Consider the following 17,594-nt stretch of genomic DNA (forward strand, 5'->3'; position numbering starts at 1 on the left):
TCCCCAGATTTGGGGTCTCATCTCCCCTGTTTTGAGGTTTCCTCTCCCCATATTTGAGGTCTCAGCTCCCCTCTTTTTGGGGTCTCATCGCCCCAGATTTGGGGGTCTCATCTCCCCTCTTTTGGGGTTTCCTCTCCCCATATTTGAGGTCTCAGCTCCCATATTTGGGGTCTCATTTCCTGGATTTGGGGTCTCCTCTCCCCAGATTTGGGACCCCCACCCTACTGACGGACGGCCCCAGCCGCGCATTCCAGCCGCGGGGTTTGGCCGCCGGCATCCTGCAGCTGTCGGGGGGTGGGGGGGGGGCAACCCAGCAGCTGGGCGACCCCCCCAAAAACGGGACCGAGCTTATTATAACCATCAGGACCTATTCCTGGGGCGGGGGGGGGGGCGCGACCCCAGTAATGGACCCGTTATAGGGTGGCGGGGCCAGACCCCATGGCACGTCCCTGGGGGGCTCGGGGGGGGGGATGGAATGGGGCCGTGCCGCCACGGGTGGCAATTTTTGGGTGTGGGGGGGCACCTGCTGCACACCCCTTTTGGGATCAGGGCTTTTTATGGGGTCGCCGTGCCCCCCCCCTCCCCTATATCCCCTATCTCTGGCTTGCCCGCTCCGAGCATCCCTTATTTTGGGGAGGGGGGAGCGGGGGCCGCCTGCACCCCTCGGCGTTGGGGATGGGGGGGGGGGGATTATTATTTTTAGTCCTTCCCTTATAAGGTTTCCGTGATTTTTTTGGGATCTGCGAGCCGAGTGAAGTCATCGCTGAGGTCATCCCAACTCGCTGCCCCCCCCCCCCCATATTTCCTTTTGTTTCTCCCCCCCCCCCCCCTCTCCAAGCTTCGGGGAGGTTTTTGTGTGGGCTCCATTCAAATCCTCGCTCTCGGCCCGGGCTGCGAGGAAACAAAACCCGGCATTGTCTGGCGGGGGGCCAGGCCGCAAGGATTGGGGGGGGGGGCAGCCTTTTTTTTTAATATTTTTTATTTTTTTTTTGGGGGGGGGGGGCAGCATTTTTTTGTAACGCTCCCACTTGGCCGGCACCGCGCCGTGAGCCGTGCACCAGCACCTTGGGGTGTAGAGGGGGGGGTTGAATGGCTCTGGGGGGGGGCACTTCTGGCACATCCAGCACCCCAAAAGCCCCCCCAAAATGAAATTGCGTCTGGCTGGGTTTAATAAATGGGGTGGGGTGGGGGGGGGGCCCCGAATTGGGTTGGTGGCTTTCGGTGCGCCCCGGTGCGCTCTGGTGGGCACGGGGGGGACCCCAGCACCGGGGGGGGGTTTGGGGTTGGGGGGGGGGGTTGGGGGAGCTGGGGGGGGTTGGGGAGGCTGGGGGGGGTTGGAGGGGTTGGGGGGGGGGGGCGCTGGATGGGGTTAGGAGTGTAGGAAGGGGGGGGCACTCTCGTTCTGTTTAGGGACACCCGCTTTAGGATTTTGCGCACCCTCAAGTTGAGCATCGCCGAGCGCCCCGTGGCCGTGTCCCCCCCCCTCACCGCCGCCCCCCAGCCCTCGCTTCTTCCTCCTCCTCCTCCTCCTCCTCCTCCTCCTTCTGGGGGCTGCTCCCCCCCCCCCCCCCAACCATCTGTCCCCCCTCGTCTCTCTGGCAGCCCCCCGGGCCCGCCAGGAATGCGGCTTCATTTCGGGAGGAATGCCGCCCCCCGCCTCGCTCGGCTCCCAGCCCCTCGGCGAGGCCCCCAGACCCCCCCCGGCCCCATCCCGCTGCGCCCCCACGGCCACGACCCCGCTTTTTATTTTTTTTTTGGGGGGGGGGACACCCGGAGCTGCCGCCGGCTGACGCTGCCCAGGCCCCCCCCCTGCGGGGCCGGATGGGGGCCAGGGGCTGATTGAACGCAGGCTCGGCGCCTGATTAAAGTAATCAGCGGGGATTTTTTTTATTTTTTTTATTTTTTTTTTTTTGGGGGGGGGGGGGAGTTATGGGATCCGCTCGAGTTTGGCCTTAAAAGGAAAGCGTCGCCTGCGGGCAGGGGAGGGGGCCGGGGGGGGCTTCACGGGGCCAAGGCTGAAAATTGGAGGGGCCTTATCGGAGAGACGGAGCGCCCTTATCAGAGAAACCGAGTGCCCTTATCAGCCCCCCCCCGCGCCCCCCCCTCAGGCCCCGCGCGGTGCCAAGGGCACGGCCGGGCCAAATCCGGCACGTGGGCGAGCGGCGGCCGAGCTGCGGTGCTGGGGGCACCCGTGGGTGCTGGGTGCCCCCGCCGTGCCGGCAGAAAGGCGCCCGCGGTGCCCGGCGCACAATGGGGTGGTTGAGGGGAACCCGCACCCCGTGGGGGGGCCTCGTAAAGGGGTGGGAAGGGGCAAGGCTCGGGGTTGGGGTGCTCGGGGTCACGGTGGTTGGGGTGCTCGGGATCAGGGTGCTCGGGGTTGGGGTGTTTGGGGTCATGGTGCTTGGAGTTGGAGTGCTTGGGGTTGGGGTGCTTGGGGTTGGGGTGCTCAGGGTCATGATGCTCAGGGTTGGGGTTCTCGGGGTCTGGATGCTTGGGGTTGGGATGCTTGGGGTCAGGATTCTTGGGGTCTGGATGCTCAGGGTTGGGATGTTTGGGGTTGGGGTGCTTGGGGTCAAGACTCTCAGGGTTGGGATGTTTGGGGTCAGAATTCTCAGGGTTGGGATTCTCGGGGTTGGGGTGCTCAGGGTTGGGATGCTTGGGGTCATGGTGCTTGGGGTTGGGGTGCTTGGGGTCAAGATTCTCGGGGTAAGGATTCATGGGGTCAGGATTCATGGGGTCAGGGTGCTTGGGGTTGGGATGTTTGGGGTTGGGGTGCTTGGAGTCAAGACTCTCAGGGTTGGGATGTTTGGGGTCAGGATTCTTGGGGTCAGGGTGCTTAGGGTTGGGATTCTGCGGGTTGGGATGCTCAGGGTCTGGATGCTCGGGGTTGGGATGCTTGGGGTCAGGATGCTTGGGCTCGGAATGCTCCGGATCGGGATATTTAGTGTCGGGATATTTGGGGCCGTGATTCTCGGGATCGGAATCTTTGGGGCCGGGACATTTTGTGGTCGCCGTGCTCGGGGTCAGGATGCTTCGGGTGCCGGGTAGCTCCGGGGCAGGGCGGCCCCGCGGGCACCGTGCCCGGGCCGGGCAGGGCTCGCAGCCACTTTTCTGCTGTCTCATCGCTGAGTGTGCTGGCACGGGGTCGGGGAGGGCTGGCATCCCGTCCCCCCCCCACCCTGTGCCAGCTCCAAACCCCGAGCAACACCCCCATAGTGCTGGGGGGGGGATTCAGCTTCGCCTTACAGCCCCCATTGCGCCCTCCCCGCACCCCCAGCCCGGTCCCGAAGCCGTGGGGGCTCCCGTCGCGCTCCCACCCCCCCCCCCGAAGGAATGAGGGAGGCAGCGGGTTGGAGGGGGGGGGACGAGGCTTTATTAAATTAGTGTCGAGGCAGCGAATGCGTCCGCCCTGGGGCAGCGCCGCGAGCGTGGGCGGCTCGGGGACGGGCACCCTTGGGTGCCCTCGCCCAGAGGTGACAGGGGGGACACGTCCCCAAACCCCGCTGTGCCCCCCCCCCCGGCCGGGAAGGGGGAGATGAGAGGGTTTAAATTAAATACTGCGGTGGAGAGCGCACCTGGGGGGTGTGGGGGGGGCACGAAACGAGGGGGTCGTGGGGTCTGGGGGGGCACGGGGTGAGCCCGCTCCCGGGACGCGCCCTTGTGCCGGGCATCCGAGAAAAGAGGCAAAATCCACACGAAAAGGGTTAAAAACCACGAGGGAACGGGCGTGCTACGCGGGTGGGGGGGCTACGGGAGGCGTCCGATTGTCAAGAGGGAGCGGGGCTGATATTTGGGGGGGGGGGGGGGACACCTCGACGCCCTCACTCGTCCCCCGAAGCCCAAGGCTCCGGCTCCAGGCGCGGGACCTGGTCCCCGGGGGGGGACAGCGCGGGGACGGCGTCGGCCCCGCCGTGTTTGCCGGGCAGGGGGAGGCTTTGGGGGGCGTCGGCGGGCTTGGAGGAGTCGTTTTGGCCCGGGGGGGCCATGCCGTTGAGCCCCTCCTCGGCGAATTCGGGCAGGTCCTCCAGGCTGGCCTGGCGGTGCAGCCCGTTGAGCTCGCCGCCCTCGGCGCGGCACGGCTCCGCCGGCGCCTCCTGCACCGTGGGCTGCTCCTCGCTGGACGAGGACCCCCCCTCGTCCTCCTGGGGGGGCTCGGAGCCGCTCGCCGCCAGCCTGGCCCCCAGCACCAGCTCCTGGTTGAGCTCCAGGGCTTGCTCCACCAGCTCCAGGATATCCGAGTCCTGCAGGACGTCCGCCGGCAGCTGCGCGGGGACTGCGGGCGCCTCGGGGTTGTCCTCGGTCTCCTCCAACCCTCCCTGCTCCAGCACGGGGCCTGGGGAAGGCGGCTCGGGGTCGGGGGGCTCCTTGGCGGGGGGGCTGTCCCCATCCTGGGTGTCTTCCTCCGGGGGCAGCTCCTCCTCGGGTGCTTTTTCGGGTGGTGAAGACACCGGAGCCGCCGGCGGCTGGGGCTCCTCCGCGGGGGATGCGCTCGTCCTCCTGCCCCGGGGGGGTCTCCACTGGTCCCTGCGGCCCCAGGGCATCTCCGCTGGCCCCCTGCTCCTGCTTGCCCATGCCATCCAGCTCCTCCTCTGGCTTGGTGGTGGAGCCCTGTCCCTCGTCACCCTGGGGTGCGTCGTCATCGGCGCGCCCCACAGACGGCCCCTCGGTCACCGGGGAGCTGGGCTGTGCCCCCAGCACGGCCGAGCCTTCCTCCAGCTGGGCGGCAAAGCCCCCAGCATCCTCCTCCTCCTCATCCTTTGGCACCTCCCGTTCTTCTGGGGGCATCTCCACAGCTTCCTCTTCGCCCCCAAAAGCCTCCGAGCGCTCCTCGGCCTCTGGCTCCGGAGAAGCGTCTCCGGGAGCCTTGAGATCATCCTGGGCAGCTTCAACTTTAATTTCTTCAAAGTCCTCCGAGATCTCAGCCTCCTCCAAGCTGGACGCCTCCTGGCTGGGAGCAGAAACCATGAAATACCCTTCCTCTTCCTCGGCGCACTCCGTCGTAGGGGCCAGCTCCGGCTCCATCTCCTCTTCTTGTCTCTCCGGCACCGAGGCCGCCGTTTCCTCGTGGCTCCCCCCCAGCTGCTCCTCATCCTCCAGCTCCGTTCCAGCTCCGGGTGCTGTCTCCATGCCCTCCTCACCCGCCGGGGGGTTTGGGCTGGCTGCAGCCACCCTCCCCCCTTGGTATGCGCTCAGCGGGGTGCTGTCGGGCAGGGTGTCCTCCAGCTCAATCCTGCCCGTCCCCAACTCCTGAGCATCCTCTTCCACGGGCTCGGCGCCCCCCACGCCACTGCCTGGCTCCTGCTGAGCTGCTTCAGGGTCTCTGCTGCCGTTCTCCAGCTCCGTTGGCTCCGAGCCGAGCTCTCCTCCGGCTCCTTGTGCCTCCCAAACCTCCTCCAGCGCCTCGGACGGATCCTGGGCGTCCCCGGGTGCCTCCGTGGTGCCCCCCTGCTCGGCCTCCTCCAGCCCCGGGGCCGGCTCAGCCTCCTGCTCCTCTTCTCCTTGCGTTGGTGCCTGCAGCTGGCTCAGCACCTCGCTCCCGGCAGCTTCTTCCTCCTCCTTCTCCTCCTCCTCCTCCTCCTCTTCCTCCTGCGCCTCCTTCATCTCCACGGCTCCCTCCTGGCTTCCCGGTGTCCCCATGCTGGGCTGTTTGCCATCCACCCGAGCTGGCTCTCGGGGTGTGACGCTGGTGTCCCCTCCTGTCCCCTCCGCAGCCCCTTCCCAGTCCTCCGCTCGCTGCTCTCGGCCGTTGTCCTCGTCCCCCCTGCCCCAGGCGTCCTCTCCCGGCTGCAGCTCCGTGTCCTGCTCCTGCCCGTCCTCCTGCAGCCCCTCGGAGCCGCCGCTCTCCTGCCTCAGCTCCTCGCCCCCCCAGGCCTCTCCTGCCCGGGTTTCCTCTCCCCCCATCGCCTCCTCTCCTTCCTCTCCCTCTTCTTCCTCACCATCCCCTGCTCCTTTTGCCGTCTCCCCTCCTTCAGCCCGCACCGAGTCTTCTTCCACCAGCCCGGCCTCCTCTGTGCCGGGGGGCTCCAGCTCTGGGCACGTCTCCTGCTCCCTTTCCCCTCCTGCAGCCGCCCCCCCGGGGGGCATCTCCCCCTGCCCCAACTCCTCCTGCTCTCCCCCAACCACCTCCTCCTCCTCCAGGCTGCTTTCGGAGGGGAGACCCGGGCGGCTTCCCAGCGGCAGCGCTCGAGCAGCTCCGATGTCCCCCTGCGGGCTCTCCTCCTCTCTCCTCTCCCCCTCTTGCCCCGGGAGCTCCTCGTCCTCCCTGGGGGGGCTCCAGCCTCCCCTCGGCTCCTCGTCCTCCGAGAGGTGCAGAGCCTCGGTGCTGGTGGCCTCCACGTCGTCCTCCCCCGGCTCCGGCTCCTCCTGGCTGCTCCCTGCCCGGATGGCACCGCTCACGTCCCCTTCCCGGGGTGCCCCCCGCAGCCCCCCGCTCTGCCCCGTGCTCGGTGGGCTCTCTCTCTCCTCCTCCTTGCTGCCTTCCTCCTCCTCCTCCTCCTCTTCCTCCTCCCAGGGTCCCATCTCCTCCTGGCTCTCCGCGTCGCTGGGGGACGCGGGCGCAGCGGGAGCGGTGCCGCGGTGCCGAGCGCTGCGCTCCCCCCCCAGCCCCTCGGGGACGGCTCCTTCATCTCCTTCCTCCTCCTCCTCCTCCTCCTCCTCCATTTCGGGGCCCCCACCCCCAGCTTTCGGGGACGCTTCTCCCCCTTCCTCCCCGGCCTCACAAACCTCCACGGGCGGAGAGGGGCTGGACCGGGGGGCGCCGAGCGCGGGCTCCTCTTTGGGTTGGGCGGCATCGTCCCGCACCTCCCTGAGCGCATCCTGCAGCACGTGGCTCACCAGCTGCTCGGGGTACAGCTGGCCCCGGGCGGGGGGCGTCCCGGGGGGCTCCTCGGGACCTTTGGGGGGCTCCTCCGGGCTCCTTTCCCCTGGGTCCCCCCCCGGCTGGGTGGGACCCTCTGCGCCCAGGCTCCCCGGGGAGAGCAGCGGGGCGGCGTGGGGAGGGGTAGGCGGCTCCTTAGAGATCGGTGCCTGTAGGGCCGAGGTGATTTTTTGGGGTTCCCTGACGCCAGGACTCTTGGTTTTGGGGGGTCGGAGCTTTTTGGGTGTCCCCCAGGGCCCGGGGGGGGCTGCGCTGTCCCCTCCAGCCACGGGAAGGCGGTGAGGCCGGTGCGGTGCTTGCTGCTGCTCGCCTCCAGCTTGACATCTGCAAAGAGCCAGGGGGGAGCGCGGTGGAGGGGGGGGCACGGCCCCAAAAAAAACGGCTCGGCCCCAACGGGACCCCAACGGGGCACAGCAGCACCCGAAACACCGCGGGGAGGCACCGGGTGAAAGGGAGAGGGGGGGGTCTGGGGGGCTCGCTGGGTGCTTGGCTGGGGGAATTTCATCCCAGCGGCTCCTCTCTCCCCTCCCGGTGACCCCGATCCTATTTTTAAAACAGCCCCGCCACGGAAAAGTGGGAAATTCCTCCCCAGAAAGTGGGAAATTCCTCCCTGGAGAGCCGCCGGGGGGCCGGGTGGGGAGCGCAGCGGGGTCGTGCCGCTGGGGCACCAAATGGGGTGGTGGTGGTGGGGGGGGGGTGTCTGTTTTTTTATACTTTTTATGAAAAAAAATTCATTTCTCAGCCTGCTGCTGAGCCCGGGATCCTGTGCTCGCCCCCCCCCCCCCGTGCAGGAATTTAATGGAATCACAAAGAGAGATAAGCCCTTATCAGCTCCGAGGTGCCGGGAGGGGGGGTGCCAGCACCCCACCATCACACCTCCCTGCTTGGGGGGGGGGGAGCGGCGCTGCCAGGAGAGTGCTGGTGCCCCCCCCTCGGCCTTGGAACCTCGGACCCCCCCCCCTTTTACCTCGCAAGCCGTTGGCCAGCTTGAACTCCCCGGGGGCCATCTGCAGCCGCGTGCTCTCCGCTTCCAGCAGCGTCCTGCGAGGAGACAAGGTGCCGGGGTTGGGGGGGGGGACACCCGAAATTGGGGGGGGGCTGCACCCACAGCCCCCATCACCCTAGGGTCCCCCTGCACCCCCCCAGCACGCTGAGAGTGGGGAAACTGAGGCACGAAGTGGCCGGGGGGGGGGGGGTTTCGCTCACGCCAACCCCGTTGGCAACCTCGCTGCGTGCGCCCAGCTCGGCGCGGGCACGGGGGGGGGACCCCAAGGGTGCCCCCACCTCCTGGGTCTCCCCTCGCCCCTCCTGGGCCCCCCTCCCGTCCCCTCCAAGCCACCGGGTGACATCAGCTCTGGCGGGGAGGCCCCCGGGCTGGGGACAGCCCCTATTGTCATGCTAATTGCCCCCCCCCCCCCCCCAAGCCCTCCGCTGCCTTTGTCTGGGGCCATCTGGAGGGGCTGGGATCGGGGCTGGGGGCCGCAGGGTTCGGCCCCAAAGGGGGGGCAAAGGTCCCGACCCCGCTGTCCGACCAGGCTGGGAGGCCACCGGGGTGCCCCCCTGGGTTTGTAGGGTGCCCTATGGGTGCCCTCCCACCCAAGGGTGCCCCGTGGGTGCCCTCCCACCCCGGGGAGCTCACCTGTAGGTGGCCACTTCCAGGCTGAGGGACATCTTGAGGTGCATCAGCTGCTGCCTGTCCTCCAGGACCTGGGCGATCTGCGCCCGCAGGCTCTGCTTCTCCTGCTCCAGGGCCTCGATGGCCAGCTGCGGGGACAAGCAGGGGGTCGGGGACGGCACCACCGGGACCCCCCCCCTCCCCCAAACACACATCCCTTTCCAGATGGGGCCGGGAGCTCCGGCGGCACCGAGGGCTCCATCCCCGGCTGGTGTTTGCCACCCCCTCATCATCGCCGCTCTTCCTCCCGGCCCTGACCCCTCGGCTCCCGTGGGAAATGAGGGGAAATCATAGCTCCGGCTCCTTCCGGAGGATGGGGGGGGGGGGAGAGGCTGGGATTTGGCTCCGGGAGCCGCCCGCAGCCGGAGCCACGGCACGGAGAGGGTCCCCCGGGTCCGTCCCCAAGCCCTGCACCCCAAGGGGTGACCCCGTTTCCACCCCTGGGTGCCCAGCGCCCCGCAGGGGGTCACAGGGAGAGGGGTCCTGGGGGCGCCTGGGTCCTCAGCACCCCTCGGGTGTCCCAGGGGGGGTTGGTTTTTTTCCGGGGGGGGTTGGAGAGTGGAGAGGTGGGCGAGGAAAGGAGCCGGGCAGAAATTCGAGTGGGCAGCAGCTGCTGGAGGAGGGATGGAGAGGCTGGAAAGGGGGGCTCAGGACCCGGCGATGCCGGCGTGGGAAGGATGCGTCCTCGGGGGGGTGGGCGGCCGTGGACACCCCCTTCCCCATCCCCACCCTGGAACAAAGAGGGGACCCTTCCCCGCGCGGGGGCTGCAGCTCCGGCCGCCAGCCGGGGGCCATTCCTGGCATTTCCAGCCCCGTCCCCCCCCCGCAGCCTCCCTTTCCTCGATGAGTTTCGCAGCTGCGCTGCAGCCGGACAAACTTTTTCCTCCCCAACACCGGCAGGACGCCGGCGGCAAAAAACCCACCCGCGGGGGCTCCGAGCCGCCCCTCTCCACCCGTTTTGGGGGTCTTCTCCTCCTGCCCCCTCCCCTCCATCTCCCCCTGGCCCCTCTCTGCGTCTCCCCACCTGGAACTTCTCCGCTTCTCCGCGCTGCTCCTGCCACTGCCGGGCCAGGTTGTCCTCCAGCAGCTCCTTGCGCGCTCGGAGCGCCGCCAGCTCCTTGTCCAGGTGCTGCAGCTGCAGTTGGCTCTGCTGCCCGTCCTCCGCCGCCTTCCAGAGGCTCTCCTTGGCCTGGCCGAGCGAGCGCTCCAGCTGCGCCACCTCCGCCTTGTAGGTCTCCACCGCCCCTCTCCAGATCTCCGCCAGCCTCCTGGAGTAATCCTCCACCTCCAGCGGCTGGAACGCCGCCGGGGCGCAGCGCAGGCTCTCCAGGCTCTGCGAGAAGCCGGCCAGCTCCCGGTCCAGCCCCGCTTTCTCCTCCTCGTGCACCTCCAGCAGGGCTCCCACCTCCTTCTCCAGCTGCGCCGCTCGCTCCTTCAGCCAGATCTGCGCCCTCCTCTCCTCCTCCAGCTCCTTCTTGCCGGCCGCCAGCTGCCTCCTGGCTTCCTCCCGCGCCTCCTTCTCCTTCTGGCACCTGCTCCTCACGTGCTGCACCTCCTCGTAGAGGTTGTCCCGGGCCAGCTCGGCCGAGCACTTCTCCCTGAAGGCTCTCTCCAGCGCTGCCCGCAGGGCTCGCAGCTCCTCCTCGTACTTGGCCCTCCAGGGCTCGGCGGCGGGGCCGCTCTTGGCGCCGCGGATCTGGGCGCGCAGCCCCTCGTTCTCCTCCTCCAGGAACTTGACGCGGGCCAGGTAGGCTTCCAGCCGCTTGTTGAGGTCCCACATCTGCAGCGACTCCTCGCCCAGCAGCCTGGCCCCCACCAAGCCCTCCATGCTCAGCATCGGGGGAGCCCGAGGACGACGCCGGCAGGAGCGGTGCCGGCGATGGCGAGCGCAGCAGCTATTCATACTCACCCCGGGCGAGTGGGAGGCCCCCGAGACCCGGGCAGAGGAGAGGCTTTAACTCTTCCGCAGCCGGCGCAGCTGCTGCCCAAACCATCCCCGTGTGTCCTGTGTCCCCCCCCCTTCTTCTCCACGGCCCCCCCCGTGTCCCCTCGGGATGCCCGGCACTCCTCGAGCGCCGCGCTGGGGAGGGCGAGGAGTAGGGGGCTGCAGGGGGGTGCCCTCGGGATGTGCCCGGGGTGGGGTCGGGCTTTGCCGTGCCTCAGTTTCCCCACCGAGCTCGGCACAGTTTGCGGTGCCCCCCCCCTCTGGCTCAGATCCCGCTGGGGAGCCCCCCCCCCCCTTCCCCAAAAACGTCACGTCCCTGGCACCTCGAGGTGCTGGGCTGGCCGCCGTGGTGCTCAGCGCGGAGCTATTTGGGGCTTTCCAAGGGAGGCTGGCAGACACCTGTCCCCCAGGGCTTGGCCGCGGGGACCCTTTTGTGCTGCTCCAAAACCCGGGGTGAGCAAAACCCCTGTGGGGCCGTGGGGGGGTTTTGGTGCCCCGGGGAGGAGAAGACCCCATGGGGATGCTCCGAAACCGGGGCTGAGTGAACCCCTATGGGGCTGTGGGGGGTTTTGGCACCCCGGGGAGGAGAAAACGACCCCGTGGGGATGCTCTGAGCAACCCCAGTGCCTCTCGGGGCTCAGCCCCAGGCACCACTTCGGCACCGATCCTGCTCCAGCACCCCAGATCCACCCCAAAGGGCATGGGGCAAACTGCTGGGGGGGGAAGGAGGCGAGCAGAGCAGCCCCCCCAGCAGCCCCCCCTGCTTCCAGCTGTGCCCATTTCGGGTTCCAGATGTGCTGCCGGAGCTGGGAGCCCCACGGGGGCTGCCGATGCCCACAGGGTTCCCCTGGAGCAGCCCAAAGTTTGGGGCTGTGCCCCGCGGCCATCCACACCCCCCCCGGGCTGCTCCGATCCTCGGGGCGAGGAATTGCGTCGTGGGGATTGTTTTCCCTTTTTTTTTTTTTTTTTCTTCTTCTTTCTTTTTATTTCCCCCAGCTGATTTATTCGGGGGGAGGGAGTTAAGGGCGCAAGCTTGCTGCGAACAAAAGGAACAAAAAAAATAAAATCATAAAACCATCCGGGGAGAGACTTTTTGTTGCCAGCTCTTTCTCTCCCAGCCCTTCCTCTCCCGGAGAGGCGGTGGGGAGGGTCCCCGCCGGCCCCTTTCCGAGGAGGAAAAGGGCAAAAAAGGAAAAAAAAAAAAAGAAAAAAAAAAAAGGCAACGTCCCCTCCCCAGCTGGCTCCCGGCCGGCTCCCACCCTGCTCCAAGGAGAGGCGAGCAACAGTCCCCTCTGCTGGCAACACCACCCGGAGCCACCCGGAGCCACCCGGAGCCACCCAGGGGCTGGCTGGGACCCCACAGCCCCCGTGCCATGGCCTGGGGGGCACGGAGGTCCCCAAAAGTGTCGTTTTTCCACCTAATTTGCAGCCAGATGTGCTGAGATTTTTCCTCCTCCAGGGCCTCCCCGGTGTCGGTCCCACGGGATGTGGGGTCGGAGCGCTGCCTTCCTCCCTGCCCTCGCTCTCCTCTTCCTCCCCGAGGCTCTCCTGTGGGTTTCTCTGCTGTGCCCCCCCATCCCCTGGTCCCCGTGGCAATCCGGCAGGGCTCAGCGGGACACCCCAAAACCCCAAAACCCCCGTGGTGTGCAGGGTGCCCCAGGGTGGGGGGGGGTCTGCGTGCCCCCCGAGGGTGCTCAGGGCCTGGAGCTGCTTGGGATGGGGACATCGGGGTCCCTGGGCGGTTCTTGGGGTCAGGATGCCCCCAGGAAGGGAACATCCACACCCCTGGGCGATGCTTGGGGTTGGGATTTGGCCCTAAACGGGGACATCCCTGTCCCTGTGGGGTCAGCCCCCCCCCCCAGGATGGCGATGTCCCTCCCTCTGCGGGGTGCTTGGGGGTGGCAGTGGGGGGCAGGAGATTTTGGGGGGCCACCACCCCCCGGTGCCTGATGTCCCGGGGCTCGGCGGGGTGCCAGCGGGCTTGGCACGGGGTGCTGCTACGTGGCTCCAAGCAGGAGGAGGAGGAGGAGGAGGAGGAGGAGGAGGAAGCACAGCTGGGCACGGGGACGCTTCCAGCCTCACCACGAAGGGGACGCAGCTGGGGACCACTGGTGTCTGGGGGACACTTTTGGGATGGGGAGCCCAATGGGGAGGGCTGGGAGGGCCCCACCACCTCCTGTGGGGCACGGGATGGGGATTCTCTGATGGCTGATAGGGGTTGTGCCCCGCTGCCTCACCGGCTGTCCCCGGGGCTGTCCCCTCTCCCCAGGACACCCCGGGGACAAGGCGGTGGCCCCGTGGCGCAGCGTGGAGGAGCCTCTTTGCCGAGCTGGAGGGGAACATTTGTTCCCAATTAGGGCTGGTAAGGCTCCTTGCTGAGCAGGCACTTCGCCTTTCCCCCATTCCCGAGATTTCGGCCACAAAATCCCGGGCGCAGGATGTGAGCTCATGGCCACGAGGACCCGCGAGGATCCGCTGGGGGGGCCCCGGATTCACCCCTACCCCTTGGGACATCTGTCCCCGTGTCCGTCCCCGTGTCCGTCCCTGTGTCCGTCCCCGTGTCCGTCCCGTATCCATCCCAGCCCCGTGCCACCACGCCGTGCGCATCGCCCGCCGGCCGTGCCTCGCTGACGAGCCCTTCCCCGCCGCTGCTAATTATTTCCCAGGGCGACGGGTGATTAATTCTGCTCAGGAGCTGCGGCTTTCTGCAAACTCACCCGAGCAATTATCCGGCAGGCGCCGCGCCAGCCCCCCCGGGGTGGAGGATGCCGCACGCTGGAGAAAGTTTTGAGCGAGATCTGGTTAAAAAAAGCTCCGGTTTGGACCTCGGCTCCCTAATGGGGGGGGGGGGAACCCCGATCCCGGCTGCACCCAGGGCCCCGAATGCAGCCCCCCCCCATCCTGCTCCGCGGGGAGGATTTGGGGCTCGGCGAGCTTAAAGCACCCCCCCGGGAGCAATCTGCGAGCCATGGGCTGCAGGTGGGGAAACTGAGGCACGGCGTGTGCCAGGACCCCCCCGGACCCCCCCCTGCTCCACACATGGAGCTGGCACGGGAGGGGGGCGCACGACAAAACCACAGCCACCAGGACCCCTGCCCGCAGCCCCTTCCCTGATCCGGCTAAAAATGTCAAATATCGGGGTAAACCCCCCAAAAAAACGAGGGGCTGTGGTGGGGAGGCTGGGGGGGGGCGGGGCAATTTGGGGGGGGGGGGGCCTTGCATCCAGGGGTTAAACCTCGTGCCCGCCCGGCGCATCCGCCGCACGGGTCCCGTGCTGGCATCGCCAGGAGGGAGGGAAGGGGAGGGGACGAGGCGCCTGCCAGCACGGTAACATATATTTATTTATTTTATTTTTTTTAATTAGGGGAAGGAATAAAATATAAAAGGAGGAGGGAAAGAGGAGGGAAAAGAAGAAGAAAAAAAAAAAAAAAAAAAAAAAGGAGCCGCGGCCACGGCCACACGCGCACACAGAGGGCTCCTCTCTTCTCCCCGCCTGCACTTATGCCCGGTGCAGCTCGCTCCCAGCCCCGCTGCCAACCTGCTGCCCAGCTCTGCCCCCGACAAGCCGCAGCTCAGCCCCGTGCCGGACCCCCGGACCCCCCCCCGAAAGCAGCGAGCAAGGTGGGAGCCGGGCAAAGGCGCTGGGGAGCCGGGTGGTGCGCCTGCCGTATTGCGCTAGGGACAGCGATTGCTCCCTTCACCTCTGTGCCGGAGGAGAGCGAGAGGGGTTTGGGGGGGGCTGGGCTCGCTCCTCTCTCCGGGGGGGTGCAGGTTTTGGGGGTGAACCCCCCCTCTCCAAGTGGGGATGCTCTGGTTCTTGCTTTGTCCTTGGCAGCGTGCGTGCGCTCCGCAAGTTTATCCGCGCGGCTCTGCAGGGCTCGGGGAGGGGTCCTGCGAGCGGAGATGGAGAAGAGGTTTTGGGGAGGGGGGGTGGGGCAGGGGGTCTCGCAGCCCCCGAGCGCCCAATTTTGGGGTCCCCTCCCCGTGGCAGAGCCTCCGCACGGCTCCTCGTGCCAAGGAGGCTGCGGTCGGGGCAGCGCCAGGGGGGGAAACTGAGGCACGGAGCTGGGCAGGGGCCCGGCTGCATCTCCCCGGGGGCGCAGGGGGACAAAGTTGCCCCCCAGGGGTGGCTGCAGCACCGCAGGGATTTCCTTTTTTTCCTTTTTTTTCCCTTTTTTTTTTTTTCCTATCCTGGCTCTGCCAGTGTCCCGAAGGGGACGGGGGGGCTGGGGGGAGAAGGGGAACATTTTGCAGCATTTTTAAGGATTTTCCCCACCGGGCAGCCCCAGGGCGTGCGCGCAGAGCACCCAGGGCTGGGGGGGGGGTTTCCTGCAAGCCCCCTCCCCAGGCGGAGCAAACCCCGGGGTGAGGGCGCTGCCCTTGAGCATCCCCCAGCTGGGGGGGGGGGGGGCAGAGCTCCCCTGGCCCCCATCCCACCAAATTTTTGTTGCTCCCCAGCAGAAAAAAGCCCCGGCAAAACCCAGAACCTGTTGCTGATCCCCCTGGGGGGGCTTCTGCCCCCTCCGGGAAGGTCCTCGCCCACCCCCTGCACCACGGCACGAGGGCGCTCAGGAGATTTTGGGGGCTGTTCTGCAGGGACTGGGTTGAACTGGGCAAACTGGGAGCCTGGCTCCTTCCTCGGCGTGCCGCGATCTTCGAGGGGGCATCTCCAGGGAGGGTGCTGAGGGGCCGGGCGGCACCGCCGAAATCTGGGGCACCCCCCCCCACTGCTCCTCCTCCGTTTTGTGCCTCAGTTTCCCCACCGGAGCCCTGCAGCGGAGAGGGGGGGGGTGCACAAAACCTCCACGTGCGTGCCTGGGGGGGTCCCTCGGGGGGGGTTGCCCTCCTCAGCTCCACCTCGGAGCCTCCCCAAGCCTCAGTGGCACGTCCTGACCCTACAACAAGGACCCCTTTTTCCCCACACAGACTTTTTTTTTTGGGGGGGGGGCATCTCCGGCAGCCGGAGGGACCCCCCCTTTTCCTCCCCACCTGCTTCCTGCCTTTTGGGCTCTGCCAGCGGCCGCTGCCAAGAGGCTGCTGGGCGCTTCCCGCAGCACCCCCTGCGCCGAAGGCGACCCTGATGCCCACCCCAAATAGGGGGGCTCGGCGCTTAGAGACCCCCGAGCACCTGAGCAGGGCGCAGCGGGCGGCGCAGGGTGCGGGAGCGCTTTGCAGCTAGGAAATGGGACGGGGATGGGGGAGGCTGGGCACGTGCACGGGGCCATCGGGGTGCCCGCAGCCCGGTGCCGGTGGGGACGCGGGGCCAGGCTGGAGCGGGGCCAGGCTCCGTCCGCGGCTGCTGACTCATTCTGCAGCTGAGCATCCCTGGAAAGCCTCTGCTCCGCCGCGCTGCCTCGCTGCGGGCTGCCAGGGCACCTTGGGAGCCAGCACGTGCGGGGACAGAGCTGGGGACAAAGCCCCCCGAAAGGGGTGGCGGCGGGGAGGGGAAGGGGCTCGGCCGCGGGGTGCCCGCTCGCGGCGTCTCCAGTGCTTTCGCCGCGGCCGAAAGAGGGGCTGGGCTCGGGGGGGAGAGGGATGGAAAGGTCGCTCCCGTCCCGAAGGAGGCTGCAGCTCCATTTTCCGCCCGGTTTCCCACGGAATTGGAGGGCGGCCGTGCGCACGCCAGCGTCTCGTCGCCGTCCCCGTCCCCCGGCTGTCACCGCGGGGCCGGGATCCTGGAGGATGCCCGAATCCCCCTCGCTGCCCGCCGAGCCTTTTGGCCACCGGCCCCTGGTCCTGCTCCCAGCCTTTCCCCTCCTGACGTGTGGGCTGGAAAATTTTTCCGTTTGTGGCAAAAAAAAAAAAAAAAAGAGAAAGATTCAAACCCCAAACCTCAGACGGTGACGCCTGAGAGTCTCCTGCCATCACGGGACCCCGCGGGCAGGATGAGGCCAGGTTTAATCCCCCGGCCCCTCGGACCCGCGGCGTCCCAGCCGTAGGAGGGGAGCAGACGCCCCGGTGTCCCCGGCTCGCTGCCTCCCCGCCGACTTTTTTATCCCTTGAATTTCCTCCCTGGGGCTTCGTGGGCTGCTCCGGCCGCCGCTCACGCCACCGCGGCGCCTTGGGAACGGGGAGAAAAGGAGCCGGTGACAAAAGCCTGCCTCGCTCCGCCGCCCTGGGGGACGGCGGCCAGCCCCCGTCCTGGAGCCCGGCCACCGTCCCCGGGCAGGGGGGATCGTCCCATCGTCCCTCGCTGCGGAGCCGTGGGGCTGAATTCAAATGATCCGGCCCCAGCCGAAAAAAGCCCCTGGCTTGGCTCTGGCAGTGCCGGCCAGGTTCTGGGGGAGGTTGTGATGGGGAGGGGGGGGTGCTAGGGGCTGGATGTGTATGGGACATGGTGTTAGGGGCTGTGTGTGCATGGTGCAGGGTGCTAGGGGCTGGATGTCCATGGGGTATGGTGCAAGGGGCTCTATATGCCCAGGACATGGAGCTGGGGCTGTGTGTTCACGGTGCACGGTGCTAGGGGTTGGATCTGCAAGGTGCAGGGTGCTAGGGGTTATATATGCATGGAGCACGGTGCTAGGGGCTGGATGTGCATGGGGCACAGTGCTAGGGGTTATATATGCACGGGACATGGTGCTGGGCTGCCTGCCCTTGGTCCCCGTGCTGTATTCACACCCAGTTCCCGATGCACCGGCCCCATGGGAACCCCGGCAGCACGGTTTGTGGGCAGCGAGGCCATCCTCCCGGCAGCCTGGCTCTGGCAGCCGGCGACCCGGGCCAGAGCTCCCCGCGGCGGTGCCAAATCCCCTTCGGTGGCTGCCAAAATCGATTCGGCACAAAGAGCTCGTAAATTACAAAGCTGCTCCGAGGCTCAGGGGCGCTGCGCTCCCGTCCCGGTGCGGCACCGTTACGGGGAGCCGGGGAACCCACCGAGCCCCAAAGTGCCTCTGCAGCAGGGTGCGAGGATAACGGGGCCGTGCCCTCCTACGGAGCCAGGCGCCACGCAGGGGCCTCTCCGCATCCTCTCCACGCAGCTGCGAGGTGCCACGGGGTGGCCGGAGCCCCTCGGGGACGTCCCCAGCGTCCCCGGGGCTGCTTCTCGGGGCTGGCGACGGCGGCGGCGCTAGCGGCGGGGCTCTCCTTTCAGAGCCGCT

At 67.6% G+C, this 17,594-nt stretch overlaps 1 protein-coding gene across 1 annotated transcript; it reads right to left on the reverse strand.

The window, feature by feature from the left end:
* Positions 1-3,821: 3,821 nt before the first annotated feature.
* Positions 3,822-10,389, reverse strand: NES (nestin; the record flags this gene model as incomplete). The annotated part of the gene is made up of 9 exons (XM_084303315.1): positions 3,822-4,273; positions 4,329-5,498; positions 5,652-6,059; positions 6,159-6,374; positions 6,573-6,964; positions 7,027-7,201; positions 7,845-7,918; positions 8,517-8,641; positions 9,577-10,389. 9 exons carry the CDS (start codon positions 10,387-10,389, stop codon positions 3,822-3,824), a joined length of 3,825 nt encoding a protein of 1,274 aa, XP_084159441.1.
* Positions 10,390-17,594: the final 7,205 nt, after the last annotated feature.

This window comes from Netta rufina, assembly GCF_964035555.1.
Source record: "Netta rufina genome assembly, chromosome: 29".
In the NCBI taxonomy this organism is placed as follows: Eukaryota; Metazoa; Chordata; class Aves; order Anseriformes; family Anatidae; genus Netta; species Netta rufina.